Genomic DNA, 20,687 nt, shown 5'->3' with positions numbered 1-20,687 from the left:
CATGAAAACAGCTGCATTCAGCAACCTTACCCTCCCAAGAGAGTGCTGGAAGAGTGTGTTTCTCAGGGCTCATTATTCTATGAGCATGCTTATTTATATATATATAATATACACGTACACAAACCTCATGTACATTAAAGGCAGCCTTGGGACGGAGAATTTACATCAGAAGTGAGAAGGAGATCTTGGGAATGAAGAAATCCTGCTACACTCTGATGCTCTGGCATGCGGTTTTCAATCAGTGTTTTAACAGCCACATGTGTCAATATTTATTTCTTCAGTTATATCCTGTGTACATATTACTTACCCAGAACAGTGATGAAAGTTAATAGGTTACGTTATGTTAAAAGTGACAAAACTGACTAGTTTTTATTTTGAGTAGAGCCGAGGTACCTCTGGTACATGTGGTATAATATTCAAGAAGATTTTACTGCTTTGGCCACATGCCTGCATATTCCGTGCCTCACTGAATGGCTTTTAAGATTATATAAATGCTTTAGGTGATTTGCACCCCCATAGTAAGTAGCTGAAACCAACAATGTTGACAGAACGTTACAAACGCTAAGGTGTGTAGTAATGAGCTGATCTTGAAGTTGGAAGTATTGATGCCGAAGGAGCACTTGAATAACTGGAAAGATTGGCATTGATTTTGATCTTTAAGAACTCCGAGGGCCAGATTCAACCAGGTGCACATGGCTTAGTTAACATGGTGTGAGCCGGTCTACAGGAGCATGGGAGCCGCACAGCTGTTTGTCCACACTTAGATAGCTTGGTGCCTGGGTGCTTGACACCTGACGTGATTTCAGGACTGGTTTCCTGAGTAGGTTCTCTCTGGATCCTCTCCCATCATGTCCAGGTGCCATAATGCTCCGTACTTGTGCCTGCCTGAGAATTTGAGCTTGCTCAAGAGAGACCATCAGGTGGGGAGCATGCATTTCCCACGGCCTGACAACATTCAGCATGCCATCTAATGGCAGGGGTGATGCTACAGTCAGTGATTCTTTTTTTCCCCTTGAGCTTTTGCTATAGGAGGCTAATGGCTGGGCAGCCAGTCTTTTTGTACCAGCTCTGTCAACTTGTCACTTTTTGGGTTGTGTGCACACCAGGGAACACTGAAAATAGGTGCATTTTTTTCATGAACTTAAAAATAAATAGGTTGCTGCAGTGTTGCTAACACAAAATGGATTGTAGCGTATCCTCCAAAGGTTACAGGGATGAGTTATAGCTGTTCCAGAGATATAACAACGTGGATGTTTCTGGCCTCTTCTTTGACAAAGGTGAACAGTGATGATGTGCCTGGTCCACTGCACATTCTGAACTACTGACATATAAATAAAATGAGTTGAAGTCATAATACTTGAGTGAAAGCAAAACCTACTGTTTATTCAGCTAGTAAATACAGTACCTCTTTATATAGTGTCATTCATGCAAAAGTACTGAGGAGCCAAGCGCGCGGAGCGCTTCTCAGCCAGACAGTCTAGCATTACAAATATAAGAGTGCAGGGTTAGCGTAACAAATTTATTTTATGCAGATTCTTCTGCACAACCTCATGGTTGCATCTCGATGCTTTCCACATTGCATTAAGCAATGTGACCAGTGGCTGTCAGATGTTGGCTCTTGTCTACCCTCCCCGTGCTTAGATTTGTGCGTTGTAGAAAAAGGCAAGGTCACGAAAATGTGTCTGTTACTTGCTGCAAGGTGATATGGTTTGTGATGGTCTTCAGCTCTGGAGGGGAAGTTTGGGTTTGTTTGTCGGTGTGAATTTTTGCAATTTGTTTCCTCTGTCACACTCCATTAAGTCTGTGGGCAGTATTGCTAATCTAGAAAACAGCGTAGGGTTCATTATGTAAGCCTTTCTTATTTTGGAGGAAAATGTGCCCAGAACAATTTGCATATAATGTTCAGAATAATTTTCAGAATCCCCCAGTGAATAGGGAATTTCAGATCAGCACAAAGCAATGCAGCTCTGCCGTTGCCCATTGACAAACATGCTACCCCGAACAGTTTGGCACCAAACAGGGATGTCTCTTCTCCCAACTGTCAAAGCTATCTTGGGTCACAGAACCGTGACCAGTAGAGTAACCTGCAGATACACAGGAGGAAAACTATTTCTCACTTTATGCCAGTCCTCAGAGTATTTCCTTAGCAAAGCCCTGCAAGCGGTGGTATTTGGTAAATAACATGTCTTCTGGGAAAGGTTATTTGAGGTCAACCAAAACTGTCAGTGCATTTGGATCCAGTTTGTTAGCCAACATGGATGTTACCAGCCTTTTGTTTTGCAGTCACTCTCCTCTCCCTTCTCTTTTTTATTTTTAAAGAGGCAATGAAGGGAGGGGTGGTGTTTTCAAGTGTCAAAATATTTTTGCTAATTAGAAATAGTGTAGAGGGCTAATAGAGGGAGAGCGAAAAGTCCAGTTTTCCCTCTGTGTTAGTATTTAGCAAGAAGAGTTTTCTTTGGTTCCATTATCTCATTCCTTCTTCCTGCTGGCAAAAGCTGATTTAAAATAGTTCTCTTGGGGACTGCATGTATGCCTGGAATAAAAGCATATGCATAAGACCTTTGCTGAATCAGACCCCATGAGCTGAGCTTAATTCTTCATTTGACCCTGGAGCTGTTTCAAGGAACCATACAGATCATCTTTAAATATCTTATTTCTGAAATATACCATTCAGGATAAATACTGTTCAGCTATGTAATTGTAGCAACTGGTGGATTTATAGTAAACCATCATACATTGATATTTTTTACAAAGATGAAACTTTGGGAGATTCAAAGTATATAGTGGATCATGCTGTTAAATCATGCAGATCATCGGCCTGTAAAAGTTAACAAGAGGGCTCCCAATGTTACAGTACTGATGTATATAAAGTTTTGAAAAGTTAGAGTTTCTCTGTACAGACATATTAAATCAGGAATGTATTTGTAAAATGTTCATCAGATACTGTAAGTATCAGTGACGGTGACAGTGTTTGATTTTTGCAGGTGGCCATCTGTTAAAATTGCCTCCTTTCTTGTCTGGCCTGTCCTCTGTGGCTCAGGACTGTGTTGCTCTGTCACGCCACATATTGTGCTTCTGGCTTTTTGTGGGCTGCTTTCAAGCAGCTATGCTAGAGGGATTGTTAATTACTTATCAGTTTAATAGTGTACATTGCTCTTTAGGGACAAATAGACAGAATTCTTACATAAAGAGTCCATCCAGTTTGAAGACATGAGTTTGCATGTTCCTTACTACTTTCACATGTTGTTTCATCAGGCAGAGATGTATTTACAAAACATTACCTGCTTCAGTAAAGGTGTAGGCGTGGAAACTCAGGAGGAAAAGGTGTTTCATTTCCTTGTTTCAGAAAGTACCCCCGTAAGCAACAGTATTTGCCCATTTTATTTTGCTGCTGATTAGGACTGTCAAATGTTGTTTCTTTGTCTTTATGTTTTTTAACACTTAAAAAAAGAAAAAAAAGCCTTTAACCTTTCTGTCTCATTAAACGTGCAGCAAGCCTTACAACACTTAAACAAGCATCCCGTGTGAGGGGCTCTTGACATCAGAGTTTTCTTTCACAGATGCCTGATTACTTCCCCAAAGGTGTCTGATTACTCTTTGCTGGAGTCTCAAATGATGCTGTTTCCCATCAGTGGGAATTCGCCTTAGAGTACCATCTTTAATTATGATCCTAGACTAAGTTAAATAATGAGCAGTCATAAATTCACTGTAGTAAAACTTACTTAGCTTTGGACTCTAAACAGGGACATTTCTCTAGCGGTGTGCAGGCAGTCATTTTCCTTACTGTTCTTTGTTATGCGGTAGTGATACACAGTTTGGAAGACCTTGTAACTTCACGCCGCTAAAACATGGATAGAAAATATTTGAATTTCCCTCCAGCTTGCTTTGCACTGGAGGCACAGCTCCAGTTATCAGCCTGCAGTCAAAGCAGTTTAGTTCTTATTTGCTATCTCATGGCTCCTGGTGTCAGAAGTGAAACTGAGGCCTCCTACGAAGGTATTGCCTTTTCCGCATGGTGTAGCATCCTTGCGTTGGAGTGCACCTCCACTGCAGCAGCATCCAAAGTTCTGGGGATTCAGTGCAGTGACATCATCATTTTGAAGCAGATAGTTTAGAGCATTGGCGGCAGTGTTTCTGAATGAGAACAAGTTATTTGTCTCATTTATAGCCTCTGTTATTACTCCCAGTAATTTGTTTTTACTTTCTAAATGCCCATGTTTTATGAGAGCTCTCTCAAAACAGCTTTGCAGTCTCTTCATGCCCTCGGGTTCTCTCTGGGAGGTCAAAAAGAGCATTAGGCAGAAAAGTTCTACTCTTGAAGAATGTCGTTTATACGATATATTTTTGTATGACCACAAAATACTCTATAGCAGTAAGTGTTATCTATCCAAAACAACATAGTAAATGTAAATTTAAAATGAAATGTTATTGAAACCTTAAGTCGGGATTGCTAAAGCAAAATAACTATTTATTTTCTTTAAATATCTTAGGGAAAATGAAAATAAGCAAGAACCTTTTTTAGTGATGGTTCTTGTACTTTGGCCAATTCTTGGAAAATTTCTTCATAGATTAACAACTCCTTCCTAGTTTCCTTGGCTAACTGGACTTTTCAGAGTTTCCTTTTTTATTTTGTTTTGTTATAAAGATTATTCTTTCCCGATTCCATTCCCCTTTAATCAGGTCAGTGCCCTACTACCGTGTGCTGGTGCAGATGAATCTATGTATCATTATTAGGATTTATGTTGGTGCAGCAGACTGTCTCAGTGCAGAAGGTTGCACTTGAAGGTGGTAACACCATGCTGCTAATTGCTTGCCCTGCATCTTCTTTGCACTGTAGACCTGCCCAGCTGCCTCTATGCATGAGTGCTCCAAGTAAATGTACTCACCTATTGCTTTAAGAGTCTCTTTGATATGCACCTTGAGTACCTGCTGTAATCACATTTTAGGCAGAGATCAGTGTGCTCCTGCGTATCTCATCCCTTCCACCTCATCTGTGTCTTGCTCTTCAGCGCTGGGTCCTCATGTATGTAGTTGGCTTGGAGCATGTTATGCAAAAGCAGGAAAGGACAAGCTGCTGCCTTCCAAAGAGTCTCAGATCAGTCAGGTGGAAAGCAAAGCATTTCAGGAAAAAACTGACTCCTTTTGAGGGGATTCAGGTACAAAAAGATGTGGTACATATACCTGACATAGGTCTCATGTGTCCCCTCTCAGCGGCTCTGTTCTGCAGGGTTCTCTTTTCACCTGTAGCTGTAAAGTGAGCAACATGTAATGTGAGCTGAATGTAGTAGGCAGCTTACTAGTAGATTTATTAATAAACAAAAGTAACTGCTTGCACTTGTTTAGAGCTTATAAAGGGCCCAAACCAAGAGAGCAAGAGGAATGCAGTATAAACGTTTTAAGTGTGGTTTGTGTTCACAGCTGCTACTAAAGCTGGAAGAGCTGAGTACTTGTAAGGGAGCTTGATGATTTATTCCATTTACACCTGCAGGGAATTCCTTTCTACACTGCCTATGTGCCAGTCCAGCTGTTTGGCCCACAGAAGTACAGATTTTCATTTCAGTCTTGACAGTACTTTGGACCATGAGTGTCTGCTGCTCATCCCTTGTGCTGGAAAAAGCCTCCAGAAGCTATGAAAGGGAAGCTGCTTTCCCAATTTGATTCTGGACATCCCTCAGGCACGTACTGGGATGTTCTACCAGCCCTGTTGGCTTGTGCTTCATACACTCCCTGGTCCAAGCAACCCTCTCCAGGACATTGGAAAGGATGACTTGGCTAACATGGCAAATAGATGTCCTTCTGGCAGGAAATCCTCCTTTCTCCCCCTGTTGATGCAGCACGTGCCACTGAATGTGGTCACATGTTGCATCAGACACACTGTATAAATAAGGAGGCAGGTGTACATATTAAACACTGGTCACCCTCTGTGTGTATGTGTGCAATATAAACAGAAAACTTGCAGGGCAGACCCTTGGTGGACATCAGTTTAGCCCAGCATGGCATCTGACGGTGCAAGGCTGATCTGCACCCGCTGAGAATTCAGGCCACAGCTCTAGAAACAGTATTTGTGAAATACATGATATATTTGGGCTCAAACAAAATGTAGTAAGACCCAGAGTCCATGCCTTGCGGTAAAACAGGGTCGTTGCTGTGATGCCATGGAAACTCAAATGCTACAAAGCAAGCCATACAGGAATGAATCCGTGTGCTGGTTGTGTGTTCGCCTCTGGAAAGGGACAGGCAGCGGAGGGGCAAAACCCAGCTTACCCAGAGCTCCTCCGTCGGAAGTGCCCCATGTGCCAGTTTGCTCATGAGGTTGTTTCACAGAGCTTATAAAACACGAGCAGGGTCTGTTTGGTGTCCCTCACTCCTTAAGAAACAACCCTGCCTGTTTGAAGCATAGTGAAAGGTAAGAGCGGGGAAGATAAATAGTCTGTCTCCTAGCTACATTCTGCCTGTGGATTGAAGTAGATCAACACAAATATTTGCATGTATGGCATGCTCCAGAGCCTGCAAATGCCTGCTGGCAAAGTGCAGGCAAAGGTAAAGGAAAAATGCGTGATTCTCTTTGAAGCAATTATCCTTATATATTAATAATGTCATTTATAAGCACTCTGAGAAGTTAACGATGTACACTAAAGCAAAGCAAAAGAATTGCAAACATTTAGTAAAAAGAGAAAGGGGAAATGTTGTAAGTATGCCTCATAGCACTTTTCTATGTATTAAAGCCTGTGTTGTCTCTGCGTATGAGCCTCGTAGTCTATTTGTTATCCTTTGGGAGCACGGCCCTCACTGAACTCTAGAGATTGAATCCGACGGCCCAAAGAATGCTGCTGTTTGTTATGGATCAGAGTCTCTTCCCAAGTTTCTCCACTGAGTCACAGCAACGCAAGGCAGCTGAATCTGGTGCTGCATCACTTCCCTTACCACAACGCTGTTGGCATGGCATTGAAAGCAACTGTGAGTTTTCTCATTGCAGTGTGACCCATACTTCTGCTTCAGGGCATATTTGAAGATTTGAGCATTTAATAATGAGAAGGAATATGTATGTGTGTGTGTGTATAGACATATATACGATTGAAACTATTTTTCTTCCCTTCTCTGTTGGTGGCATTGCTTCTGTCTTGTCTGCAGTCAGGTTCCTGGGGGCTGCTGGGGTGGATGAACTTGGTGCAGTATTTTGTTGATAGCACAGGCATTGGTGACACTTTTCAGGCTTCTCTGAAATCAGCTGGGAAACTTCTGGCTGAGTTAGGTGTCATTATGGCAACAGCAGCAAGTGGTCTGTCTGTCCTCTGTCCAGCAGGACTGGACCTTCCAGCTCCTTCCCAGTGCTGGGGCAGAGGGGAAAAAAACACCCTCTCTCCCCTGAGAGCCTGGCCACCAACTTCTTTGTCCTTATGGGGAAGAAAGGCATGAAACCCCCCATACTGACCTTTCAGTTTTTCTCCTACTGAGCGTGTAGGAAGAAATTCCCCATCTACCATCCTCTGTGCTCCGACTTTGTAAGGGAGAAACACTCTTCCCTGCTGTTCATCCCACATATATCCAGATCAGTAAGAAAAAGGAGAATTGGAGCCTCTCTCATCTTGCAGCCAGGAGCTGACTTCCAGAGCAAGACAAGACCCTTACCCCTGTGTTTTAGCTACCCCTGCTCAGTCCTGAGCCAGCAATGTGTTATGGGCACATCCTGATGCCAGTGTTTCCTCTCTCCACGTATGAATTGACTTAGAAGATCCCTGCCTATCTCGCCATAAGGGATACAGGACTTCACTGGCATGTTGCTTTTCTGTGCTGAAAATTGTCAGGGTTTCATCACACAATGTGTATCCCACAGTACCAAGGAGAGGAACAGCAATTTTGCATTGCTGAGACATGCAGCAGGAGGGAGAGAGTGGGCTTTTCCAAAAGAGGGAATAGCACAGCTAGAAATAACTGTCTTTAAAGTAGTGACATTTTTATGCATGGAAGAGCTAACTTAGAACATTTTTAGTGGATTTTATAAATCCCTGTGAGCCCCATGCCACTGGATTCATCATATGAGGCACCTGTTCACAGGAAGAAGGTATACCTGCAATAACCCGACATGCAGTTCTTGCACTCTCTCAAACTTTCCCTAAATGGCTCTTTTTATAACTGCAGGTAGCATATACAAAAAGCATGATGAAACCCAGAAAGTTTGGCTGGTTTTGCATTTCTGTCTTTGAAAGAGAAACGGAGGCTGCTTTCTTTTTTTTTTTTTTTTTCTTTAGGAAAAAAATAAAGCTGTAATATTCTCTTAGATGACCTTTCTGATTCATGGGTGTGCCTTACTATCAGTGGTTAGTTTTTGCAAAACAATAAGCCCCCTTTTTGTCTTTCAACTCTCTGAAATGGAGCTGCCAGCAGCTTTTGGATTAAGCTTTATCAGGCTTCAGTTAGGAAAGCCTTGTGGAGGTTACATAGCCAAATACAACATACAAATCAAATTATGGGAGAGATGAATGCAGAGTTGTTAAATTAATTTTGTTTGTTCCAGCCCATTGGAATGTTTTTAACATGAAGAAAATAATTCTCTGCTGTATGGCTGGCCTGGCCAGCGCTTAGGACTGTATTAGCATGCTACATTTGTCTGCGAGTGGCAAACAGGTTTTCTCCAGGCTTGACTGAGCCCTGGAAGACAAACCTAGCCAAGATACTGGCTTGCCCCCTGCCTTCCCCAGTGGGCTAATCTGCAGGGAAAAAAGACTGTGGCAAACTCCCAGACAGCCCCACACATGGCCAACAGCTGGAAACATCGGCTGAGGCTGCCCTGTGTCAGGTCAGAGGGCTTCCTCCAGATGTACCCATGCAACCTCCCTCTTCTGCAGGACTTTTCCATCAGGCAGGACCCAGCTTGTTTGTCAGGTTCCCAGTTCAGGTCACCCCTGACAGGAGGGAGTGGGGCTTTTCTCACTCCAAGAGGTCCCAGGTGTGCCATGCTCGGGGCATTCCTGCCTGCCCCGAGGCATGCCCTGTGGCCCTGGCAAGGCATCTCTGCTTCCAGGAGTACTGGCACAGGCGGTCTGCTAGCCAGGACAGAGTGGCTTTGGTGTCCTGCTACACCTACGCAGGGCCAGTTCAGGTATCTGCTCAGTATTGCACTACAACACAGAAAGACATCCTGGAAGCCCCCTCAATATTTTTATTATGTCTTAGAATCTGAATTTTAGAAAAAGTATTAGTAATATTTTTTCTAAAAATAGATGAGATGCTATTTCAATGTGAAATGATGCTAGTTGTTGGGTGTGGTTCTTTTTTCTCACGCAATCATGAATTCACAGGTTGTCTTTGGCTTATTGTTTGGGGTTTTAAAATAAATAAATAAATAAAAGCTTGTGTTTCTCTTTAGTGTGTTCTGATTCAATTCAGAGGAAGATGCAAACTTCTCCCTCCCTGCCCCAACCTCTTTCTGCATTTCTGTTTGTCCTTCAGGTACACATTTTGCAAAATCAGTATAGGTTCTTTAGCATCTAAAAAAAACCCCAGAAAATGAGGAGCCTATGACTCTTGTAATCTTCTTTCAAAAATCCAAGGCACACAGGGTATTGAAAGGAAAATTAGATCTCTGGAAAATGCCAGTTGTTTTATAGATGGTCAAATCATTGCACTTTTTTTCTTGCCTTTCAGACATTTGCTACGTTATTATGTATCACTTTAATTAAATCATCAAATTGAATTATTGGATCAAACGTGGGGGTTTTTTCATTCCATTGTGTCCTGAGCAGGTTTGGTTAAATTAATAAAACCATATGTTTCATTTTATAAAAAAGATTTCTTTTTTGCCCGTTCATAATCTTTAAAAAAAAAAAAGTAGCTGAACAGAAAAGGTTGGTTATTACTTAATTACATCAGCTACTGCTATGTGCCTTGGAGTAATTGGAACAAAGTCACACTAAGTCATGAAAAATTTGTAATATTTACTGTGAAATAGCAGTAGTGTAAATTCAGTCTCCTTTTAGCTGGCTGTGAATGAGGTTTGTCCTTGTCAAAACTTGTCTCAGTGAGGTTATTAAAGTCCCCCAGCTGCTTAAAAGTGCTCTCATGACCTTGGGTCAGGGTGCAGGGTCAGGGGAGGGTCTCCTAACTTTGAGCCTGCAGTCTCCTATTTACCCTTGGAAAATACCCACTTCTTCTCTCTGACTGGCATGAGCTCTTCTGAGTGGCATCAAAGCTGGCTGCAAAGAGTGGCATGGAATAGAGGACGTGACAGTCCCCGCTCCCAAGGGTGGCTTGGGGTCCCTTGAAAAACAGCTGGCTAGCCATGGTTCGGAGGGGTATTGCAATCAAGGTAGATGTCTCTGTCTCTCATTAAGGTTACCTGGTTGAATTATTTCTAAAACAATTTGATGCGTGATTATTTTAAATATATACATCACTGCGTGTCCTCCTGGAGGAGGAGGACTGGATAAGACTTGTAGGTCTGGCTCCTATATCTGGTAGGATTTGATTAGGTGGAACGACAAAGGCTGGTCTGGCATTTTGAAGCGTAATTCTGTGATGGCAAAGGTCTCCAAAGGGGGCAGTTATGATTTATTGGTGCAGTTATCAATAAAGTGATGTCAGTGAGAACGGATCTGCCTATCTCAGTGGAAGGAGGTGGGCATGGAGAGGCATAACAAGGATGGTGAAGCTCTGTAAAGAGGGACAACAGCAACTACTTCCAGCGGTGCCTTCTCGGCTGGGTCCCAGCCACCTTTGTGCTGTGCTCTGCAGCACCCTGGCTCCACGGGCTCCCTGCAGAGACCAGGAAGGGAGCAGGAGGGAAGGGGTCTGCAGGCAGCTCACCAAGATGTTCTTTCTGGCTTTGTGGCATTGCCAGCAGGATGCCATTTGGGTTCCTTCAACTCAGTGTAAATAGTGACTCCTATTCGGTTTGTCAATGCTTTGAGGTACTGCAGGGTCTGTTTGCTTTGCTGGATCATTCTTCTGGGTTGAGCAGAACGATCTACTGTAAAACTGCAAGACTGTCATCACTCGTGGCAGGAGCAAGCACCAAAGATCTTTCCTGCCCAAGTGTATTTCTGCAATATATGTTCTCTTGTGCAGGCTAGCTACAAAATGTAAGTTATAACTGCACAAATGCATTTGACAGGTATTTTTCTATTGCACTGGTAATGTTGGTGTTTACAGCATTTAATCATTTTTATTTAGGAACTGTAGCTGTTCCAGTAATGTAACAGCATTGCTGCATGACCAACCTGCAAGTCCAGGCGCAGGAAGGCATTTCTCCCCTTGAGTGCTGCCAGGACAGTTTAGAAGTGAAATAATGGCCAAATATACACACTGTCACATACCTGCAGAGTGCAAACAAGCTGAATGTGTTGGCTTTAAATGGAAAAGTCGTATTGGGAAAAATAATTCTGCAAACAGTGTCAGCCTGATAGGCTGGGTGACACTTTGACTTTCCCTGGCAGAAAAGAGCAGCTCCTTTGCCACAGCACCTGTGTTTAGGTATCATTGCACGGTATTTTGCTTGGTTCAGAGTTTATATTGGGAAAGAGAATGTGAGAATCTGTCCTCAGTTGTGTATTTTAAACATTATTTTTAAAGCTTGGAAAAAAAGCGAAACCCTTTATGTTTGGGAAGCGGACGATGTACTTTTTCGATAGCGTATGAGCGCCATCTAGTGTCCTTCGGTAGTACCTGACCTTTGCATTGCAGCGGCTTCAGAAGCGTTTTCTTCAGCGAGCGGGCTCTGCACATCCCACTCCTCCCGAGGCGCGTGGGCTGGTTTTGGGCTTCCCTGGAGAAGTTTGGGCTCTGGTGGCTGCCCCGAGCAGGAGCTGTGGGTTTGCCGCTGCTTAAGTTATCCCTGTGCTGGTGTTCCCACCGACTTCAGCCGGAGTGAGGAGTCACTCCTGCCTCCCCGCCTGCAGGCAGGGTTAGGAGGGCTTTCGGAGGGCTCCCCAGCCTGTTGTGAGAAGGGGATGGCCAAGGGCCATCAAGTGATGCTCTCCCCTGTGCTGGTGATACCTTACTGACATACAGCTGAGAATCTATGAAGGGAAACCTGTAGAAAGAGGAGTATAAAGTAACTTCTGCTCATGTGCAAAAGTGTACCAGGTTAAGAGGTATATGCTGACCAATATAGTCATGTATGTGACACAACAGTGTCACATTTTCAGAGGTTCCAAGTATTTCCAGTGCCTGCAGAGCACGCTGGAGCATCTACCCCCTTCATGCAGCAGGAGGCAGTGGGCCAGGGGAGCTGGGGCTCAGGCTGACTGGGCTTCTTAATGTTCCAGCACAGAGCTCTTAAGTGACCAAGTTAAAGTGTATGTGTAAATGTCAGGACTGAAAGTAAGTTGAGAACTAAGCAACCTGCCTGCAGAAAATGGATTCTCTCACTCCCTTTACTCTGGAGCGCGGAAAGCAGCTGCAGGTGGTATTAAATCCCATTGGTCTCAGTGGATTGCAGTCTAAGCTATTACCGTAGGCAAGGGCATTAAAGAAAAAAACCGGCTCTTAGAGTGAGGCGCAGTTCTTCCTGTTTGTTTTCTCTCGGTTATTTAAGAGACCCTCATATTTTTCCCTTCTGTTTTTTTTAGCTTGCAGCACTCCCCCAGTCAACATGAAAGTGCAGCCGGTGAACAGGACAGCATTACTTGTAACTTGGAACCAACCAGAAACTATCTACCACCCTCCAATCATGAACTACATGATCTCCTATAGCTGGACTAAAAATGAAGACGAAAAGGAGAAGACTTTCACCAAGGACAGTGACAAGGACCTGGTAAAACCACAGCATCCACCCCAGACATATGTATCAAGCTATCCTTATATTGTTATTTTCTCAGTAGAAGGAAGCAGAGGAGGAAAGCAGTTGTTATCTTATAGACAAGCTAGTGTTTGACTTGCAATGAATTGCTATTAAAATGTTCAGCATTAGTTGAACGTTGCCTAACAGACTACCCACAACACTGGAGTGTGAACTTATAGTTCGTGTGAGTGAATAAAGGACTAAATCTGCAGACACTTTTTCATATACTGTTGTTGAGAAGCAGCTGGCTCGGGAAATAGTTAGACTCTGAATACCTTGTGGCTTGTGTTCAGCTCACAGATTTTCACATAAAAAGTCTGATCCCCCAGAATCTGTTCCTGGGCTCAGGCTTTTCACTGTGCATAGCCCCTTGCAGTCTTCAGAGCAGTTTCTGGCAGTAAGGGCTAGGAGGTAGGAGTTGCGTGGTCAGGGCTAGAAGATTATTATGGAGTGGCCCTGTACAAGCACTGCCCACGTCTGGCAGTGGCAGAAAAAGAGGGAAGAGCAAGACAGTTCCAGCACAGATGGAAACACCGATCAATCTCCTCCATTTAGGATTTGATCTGCTTGTCATTCTTGTCTAAGTTGAAGCAAGTATTGTACTGGTCTTTAACATCCTCTGCATATAAAATCAAAGTGACATATTCAGGTTTGAAAGGCCTCCGTTTATTGTTAATCAAAGAAAGCCTCTAGAATAATGAAATCAGTAATTGTATATGCACATGAAAAATGCAGCAGCAGAGTGTTATTCCTAATGACTGTTATCGTATTTTTTTTCAAATACACAGTCCTCTGGGCCCATTCAATCAGTTATACAATAATACCTCTCTTATTCCCTTAGATGAAGATTCTTTTACTTCATTTCCATTTATATTTTCAATTTCCCCACTAGACATTGTTATCTGGGTCACATTAGGGAGCGATGTGCCTCACAAAATCAGAAAGGAATCTATTGAAAGGCACCCAAGGTTATGATGTATTGTAACCTCTCTCTTGTCATAACTTCACACTCTTAAGGGAGATTTTTTTTAATCAGGTATAAGGAGAGCCTTAATCAGCAAAAATGAGGTGGGCACAGTGAAAGCATCCTGTTTTATGTAAAAGAAATAATTAAAAGTGCAGGGGATGTGATGGAGTGATAGCTTGGAAATAAATTGCGGTGAGACCCTGTGCTGTGCAGCAGAGCTTGGAGGTTAAGAAAGCAATGACAGCTTTCTAGAGGCAAGAAAAGTAGGAAACTTTTTCCGAGGAAAGTGCAGTTTCCTTTCACTGCTCTGGCAGAGACAGTTGGGCTGTCCCGTCTTGAACCAGTGCTAGACGGTGTTTTGCAAAAGAGATCACTGGTATTTTAAGGGCCCCACACGGCTACTTCTGCTGTCTGCTGCAAGACATTAAATGATGTGATTGTGGACTAAGGCAGCACAAGAGAGTATCTGGAAGGCAGCAGGGCAGGATCTGAGATCTAAGAGTACACAAGGACATCCCAGGCCAGAGTGCTGAGCCATCACGTTGTACAGGCCACTGGCATGAAATTGCCATAGCCAATTTGTTGCAAAAAAAATAGTCAGTTTGAACATGCAATGACTTTTCTGGGCTTATCCCATATTTGGGACTTGGATCTGCACCTGTAAAAAAAATTCCATTTTAATTCCTTTAAGATCAAATATATTTGAGTTTTAGGTTTTTCTGAGGAGAGCAGAGACTTCCAGGTATGAAGGTTGTCATGACAGTAGATGTGGGACATGTTCATTTCTTTCTCATGGGCAGAGTCAGCAGAGTCTGGGTGCATCACTTTGGCCTTGCCCTCTCCCGGGGGACCAGTGAATATTTCTGTTTAGAAACAAGTTTGACTTACATGGCATAAATGTCCTGTGTTAGCACAATGCTTTTTATATTTCAAACTGATCGTGGACAGTACTGTGGGGGTAAAAAACTGAATAATATCTATTTTTTTTAAACAGAAGGCCATCATTAGCCATGTCTCACCTGACATCCTTTATCTGTTCAGAGTTCAAGCAGTTTGCCGAAATGAAATGCGTAGTGACTTTAGCCAGACTATGCTCTTTCAAGGTAAAACCCCACATACATATTTTTACATTAAATGACTCTTTGTTTGTTTAACATTTTCTTTGCAGCATGCAATATGGTGTCGAATGATTTCAGAAGATGTTTGAATGCATGTAGACAATGCTAATTTCAGATGTGGCCAGTGACTTTATCAGAGTCCTATTTCTAGTGATGGGAGTTTGCCTATACCTCTCTGCTGTCAGGTTTTAGGAGAATTCAGAGCTTTTGTCAGTACTAGTTTTCTCAAACAAATTCATCAGAGACTGCTTACGCATCAGAGGCACAGCTATGCAGAATGTGAGTCTGATCGGTGTCTGGCTTATGTAAAAAGGAAAGGAGATCAGTCCTACCTTGACAACCACATGTGGAGATGTTCAGGTTTTACCATGCACGCAAACCTCAGCAATTTCCAGGACATACATATTTAAGTGAAAGCAAAAGAACTGGATGCTAAACTGTCCTTTGTCATGGACTTCCTTTTAACTGTATTGGAGAAATCTGGTAAAGCTGAGATTTGGTGGGAGAACTTGATGCTTTGTAGATTTCTAAGTACGGAAGTTTGTTGGTCCTTCCTGGGACTTTATTACTACTATTTTATTAAGTAGGACAAAATTCACCTCTGCTGAGAGCACTTCCTTCCACTTCAGTTTACAGATATATAAACCTCAGAATGGGTAATGGAAGAAGAAAACAAGCAGAGAGTAAAAAATTTAAATCCTTAAGATGAAGCAAAGAGTAAAGTCAGTTGGGTCTGATGCTGTATATGGAACAAAGTAATAGAGGCATTTTTCAGTGTGATATTTGGAAAATGTGGAGGTTTTAATCCTACTCTGTTGGCACTTAGCATCCAAAGAATATCAAGCTGTGGACACAATGTAGTTCTGTTGTGGTGTTAGCAGCATTGCAGAGAGAGCAGGGGAGAGTCAAGAGATGTCCTATCCAAGAAGCATCTCATAGGGAGCTCTCAGTTTCTTAGTATCTCAGCATAGTGTTCTAGCCTTCACTTTAAGTGCCAGGCAGAGGACCAAAACTTGTATATTACTGATTATGGCCTCTTTTTGGCAGATAATAGAATGGAAAAATTCTTTGAAATTTGACCATGATACCTATTTAATTACAGTTAAGAGTCAGTCATTATTGATGGTTTTGCTGGATGCTCTTTGATAACTCTGGCCCAGTGTTCAAAGCAGTGGAAATGATACATGGCATCTGCAATGGGAGTAGATGCCGCGTTTCCTTCTGTATCTCCCCAAAAGAGAGCTGTTCTTCCTGTCTTTGGTTGTACCCAAGATCTAATCTAGAAAAAGAATCCACTTGAGCTTTCAAAACATTCTTCACAGGCTATCGTTATATATATAGTTATATATATAGTTGTATTTGAGATAATAAGCAGTAATAAATAATGATATTATCATAAGGGCAGAAAAAACTGTTATTGTCAGCCGCTCTTGCTTCCTGTGCCAGTCAGGACATTTCATCCAACTTGGGTTTGAAGGAGAGCATGTCTTTTCTGACAGTGCCCTCACACCGGCACTGCCAGGGCTGAGTAATTAACCGAATCTGTCTTTAGCCTCAAGCATGAGGTAAGGTGGTACCCAACGAGCCCGGATGCTCTTGCTCCAGGCTGAGACCCACGCGCGCGTTTTGCTCGGCAGTTGTTTAGCAGTTTTACCGAGGCCTCCCTTGCCGGCCCGCTGACACAGCGTTGTTCTTTGTTTCTCAGCTAACACGACTCGAATTTTCGAGGGGACCCGAATTGTGAAAACGGGCGCGGTAAGTGGGGGGCGCGGTAAGTGGGGGGCGCGGGGGCGCCGCCAGGTGGCAGCAGGGGGCCGCGCAGCTGCGGCGGGGCTGAGCCTGCCGCCCGCTCCCGGCGGCCGCGGCGGGAGAACCGAGTGTCAGAAAAAAATATCTTCCCAAATACGTATTCGACCCGCTGAGAGGGGATTTGTAATCTTGGTGATGACTGTGGGAATAAATTGAATTTCTTTTATTAGCTGCGTGAGCAGAAGTATATGCAACAGGAGCGGGGCTTCACGCCCGGCATCTTTGCTCTTCCACTGCTTCAGGGATACCGGCTATTGTGTGACTAAAGCTTTAACAAGCTCTTTGTTTTACTTTTAATTCAGGTGAGACTGTAACGAGTCAGTGAAGCTGCCTGTTGTATTCCAGAATCAGAAAAGTTGATAGTTTATATCATTCAATCAATCAAAAAAATTATTTACAATAGAACTGGAATACACTGTTTCAGTTTTGAAAGCACCTTATTAAGTTATTTAACATCAACTATCCATAACCTAAATTTCTTGCCTTTTGGTATACTGAAGTGTTCAGTCAGATTTATGGGCTGGATTCATACGATTTAAGTACATTGCTTCTGGTTTTATTCTGTTCCAGTTTGATATACTCCCTAGTAAGCAAATAACACATAAAAAGCTTGAATTTGAATGATTAATGTTTATTTAATGATGTATAGAGGTGTTCTAGACATACAAAATCTGCCGTCAAATTTTAATACTCAGGCCAGCTTTGAGACTGTACATGCCAGTGAAAAGCAAATCTTACGGTGCCTTAGGGATTGACACTGATAAATATCCAAAAGTTTAGATGCTTATTTAAGGTTTTGGCTTGAACTCTCCAAAGCACAGGGTTTTTTCTGAGATCTCAGGTTCTCTGTGATTGCAGCTGGTCAAAAACAACGTGAGAAAGCAGCCTTTCTTGGTTTGCTGCAGCATGACCTGACTGAAACTAGGAATTGCAGAAAGATGCAGAAATACTGTTAAGTTACAAATTTCAGTTCCAAAAATAAACATTTTACAGTTTTGTTCAACGTTCGGTAGCACCTTTTTAACGCTTGTTTGTCCTTGTCTGACGCATACCTTTCCAGGTAATGCTCCTCTCGCTGATGAATTCAGTAACGTGAGACATTTTTCAGTAAGTTAGAGAGGGAGCATGCTCAGGTTGTCTGGGCAGAACTGCTGACCCCAGCTCTTCTACAGAATTACTGCTTGTCCTTAGTTAACTCACTCCAGTGTCTTTTTCTACATGTAATTCAGGAAGGGAAATGACTTCTTTAGTTCTTTAAGTATATACCGAGGTTTTTTATTTCTGGTGGAGCATACATACACACGTGTGCCCAGAGACCCGCATGTGAGCATACGTGCACTGGGTTGACGTTAGAATAACAGTGGCAGGGTGCAGAGGATGTACAGTGGATGGTTCATTCCCTGCTTCCTCTCAGCTCCCCCGTGGACAGTGGGCAGTGCCAGCCCTGGCTCTGGGTCACTGGTGGTAGACAGGGAGAACCCTGTGGATGGGGAAAGCTGGGTCTACCCATGGCTGCCACAGCCTGGTGGTCCTGAGAGGTCGTGGTTACTTGCCAAAGTGCTCCTGATGCTCTCCGAGTCCTTCATGAGTGCCCAGCTGGCCGTGCTGCTGGTCTTTCCCAAGAGAGCGATGCCTCTCTGCAGCATCGGTCCTTAGGAGAATAATGCTGATGGGTAGATCAAAGAAATAAAAATAGTACCGTTCAAGGCCCTGCCAGTGTGTGTGGGAAGAGCCAGAGTTCCCTGTCAGAGCAGACCCAGCAGCCACGGATGCTCACATTGGCAGCACAGCCCTTATTTTGGGACAGCCCTTATGTAATGCTGTATTTTAAAATTGTGTGTTCTAAGGATTACAACACTGTGAGTAATGCAGCTAATCTCAAACTCCTTTACATCCTCTTTACCCCTGTGAGAAAATGTTACTCACAAGTCACTGGTGACGTGGGTGGAGAAGGTCCCACTGTAAAATAAAGATAAAGATAAAGAGGGTTTTGATGACAATGATTATTTGCAAGCGGCGAATGCAGGGAGGTTTCCCCAATTTGTGGTTTGCTGTGTAGCTGTGTGGCATGTCCCGTCCCTGGCTCAGCCCTGCAGCCACCTGCCATCAGTCTCATTTTAAGAGTAGCAACCAGAATGTGGGAAGGGAGGGAAAAGCAAAAGAAAAATGACCCCAGGTAGCATTGCTGGGGCCTCTGCTGATGCTCTCTGCTGTGTTTTCTTCCCCTCTGCTGCTGGTGACCTCCTCAAGCCCACAGCATCTCCTGCCTCCTCAGCCGACATGGCTCCCATCAGCTCCGGCTCCTCCACCTGGACCTCCTCGGGGCTCCCCTTCTCCTTCGTGTCCATGGCCACAGGGATGGGGCCTTCCTCCAGCGGCAGCCAGGCCACCGTGGCCTCAGTGGTGACCAGCACCTTGCTGGCAGGGCTGGGCTTCAGCGGCGGCGGCATCTCCTCCTTCCCCAGCAGTGTGTGGCCCACCCGGCTCCCTGCAGCGGCCGCCCCCACCAAGCAGGCAGGACGCCCGGTGGTGGCTGCCACCGAGGCCGCCGCGGCCGCCTCTCCGGGACCAGAGCGGGACTCAGCGCTGACGAAAGACGGCGAGGGAGCTGAGGAGGGGGAGAAGGATGAAAAGAGCGAAAGCGAGGATGGGGAGCGGGAGCATGAGGAAGAGGAAGAAAAGGATGCCGAGAAGAAGAAAAACAGGGCGACGGCGGCTGCGGAGGCACGCGATAGCACAGAGCCCAGCGTGGCCGTGGCTTCTCCCAACCGGACTGCTGAGGAGGAAAGAAATAAAACCATATCGGGTGAAGAGCCAAACCAAAATGTTGCCCCCACGGCTGGAGGTCCCGAGGAGGAGAGCTTTGCTGAAGCAGGCGCTCAGCCCCAGCCGCTCCCTTCCACCCAAGTGCCACCAGCCTTCACCAACGAACTTTACCTGGAGAAGATCCCAAGAAGACCAGAGACAACAAGAAAACCTCCCCCAAAGGAGGACAAGTTTCCAGAGGAATACCCCTCAGATAACAAATTCATCACCATTAACCCAGGTGAGTGACCTCCAGGAAAACTGTTTTTACTGATGTAAGACTGTTGGAAAAGTACACAATCCAAATTTCTTACTGATTTCCAGTAGATAGAATGTTTTTGTGGTGCCTGGCTTCATCCAGTGGGCAGGTCGTCACAGGATCCAACCCACACATTGTTACTGGGTTGACCAGAGGGGGAAGGATTATCCTTTTATTTTATTGGGACAGATTTATGGTTCTCGTAGCTTACTAGAAGAGAAAATTTAGGAAAATGTTAACCCCTAAGACACTGCATTAAGATTTAAAAAAACTAAGAGAGAGGAATGCAGTGAACTATGGCTATGAAATTAATTTGGAAGAGCAGTTGCTGTGCTGGCTGGTGTTTCACGGGGCGGTTGCTATATATGCTGTAAGCTAATTGAGTTTATCTGCAGGATTCTCCCTGACTGGGCTTTGAGATATTCTTCCAAATACAGGATCATCACTTATTTCTCACCACAAAACCTGCATGTTCTGATCTTCCAAGACAAGAAGCCTTTCGCACTCGAGTTTACCTTCTTTTTTTTCCTGTGAAAAAAGAATATCTTAGCCAGGCAGAGTTCACGTATTTTCTGTGTTTGTCCTGATGAGAATTACCAATGCTCCTGTACCCGCCAACTCTGGATGGATGTACCGACTCCGCAGTATGTACACAGCAAATATGACCTTTTGGAAGCGTGCCCAGGTGATCTGCGTGTGCACCAAGCCCTGTGTGGCCAGGATTTGCTGCACACGCCTATGCAAGCAGGTATCTTATGGTGCTCCCAGCTCGCTGTGAAGAAAGTCCAGTCCATATGCACATGTTTCTGCTTGGGGACCTCCAGGCACTGGTGAGGAAAACAGATCTTAGAAATGCAAGGAGCAAATTGGGTACATGCATATGGATTTCTTTGCAGAGTAAGGACTGAGATTTAGATACGGCGATGAGTTTATCTGAGTGATTATGTGTAT

The 20,687-nt window shown here is 44.0% G+C and overlaps 1 protein-coding gene across 1 annotated transcript in view; it reads left to right on the top strand.

Annotated features, from left to right (window-relative positions):
• Positions 1-20,687, top strand: part of PTPRG (protein tyrosine phosphatase receptor type G) — a 408,755-nt gene that overhangs the window by 313,793 nt on the left and 74,275 nt on the right. The window contains exons 9-12 of the mRNA XM_055804321.1: positions 12,567-12,751; positions 14,740-14,848; positions 16,569-16,618; positions 18,923-19,718. Coding sequence (XP_055660296.1) covers positions 12,567-12,751; positions 14,740-14,848; positions 16,569-16,618; positions 18,923-19,718 — 1,140 coding nt within the window. The remainder of the gene's footprint in view (positions 1-12,566; positions 12,752-14,739; positions 14,849-16,568; positions 16,619-18,922; positions 19,719-20,687) is intronic.

Source organism: Falco peregrinus, chromosome 5 (genome assembly GCF_023634155.1).
Source record: "Falco peregrinus isolate bFalPer1 chromosome 5, bFalPer1.pri, whole genome shotgun sequence".
Lineage (NCBI taxonomy): Eukaryota > Metazoa > Chordata > Aves > Falconiformes > Falconidae > Falco > Falco peregrinus.
This window is presented reverse-complemented; position numbering and strand designations above follow the sequence as displayed.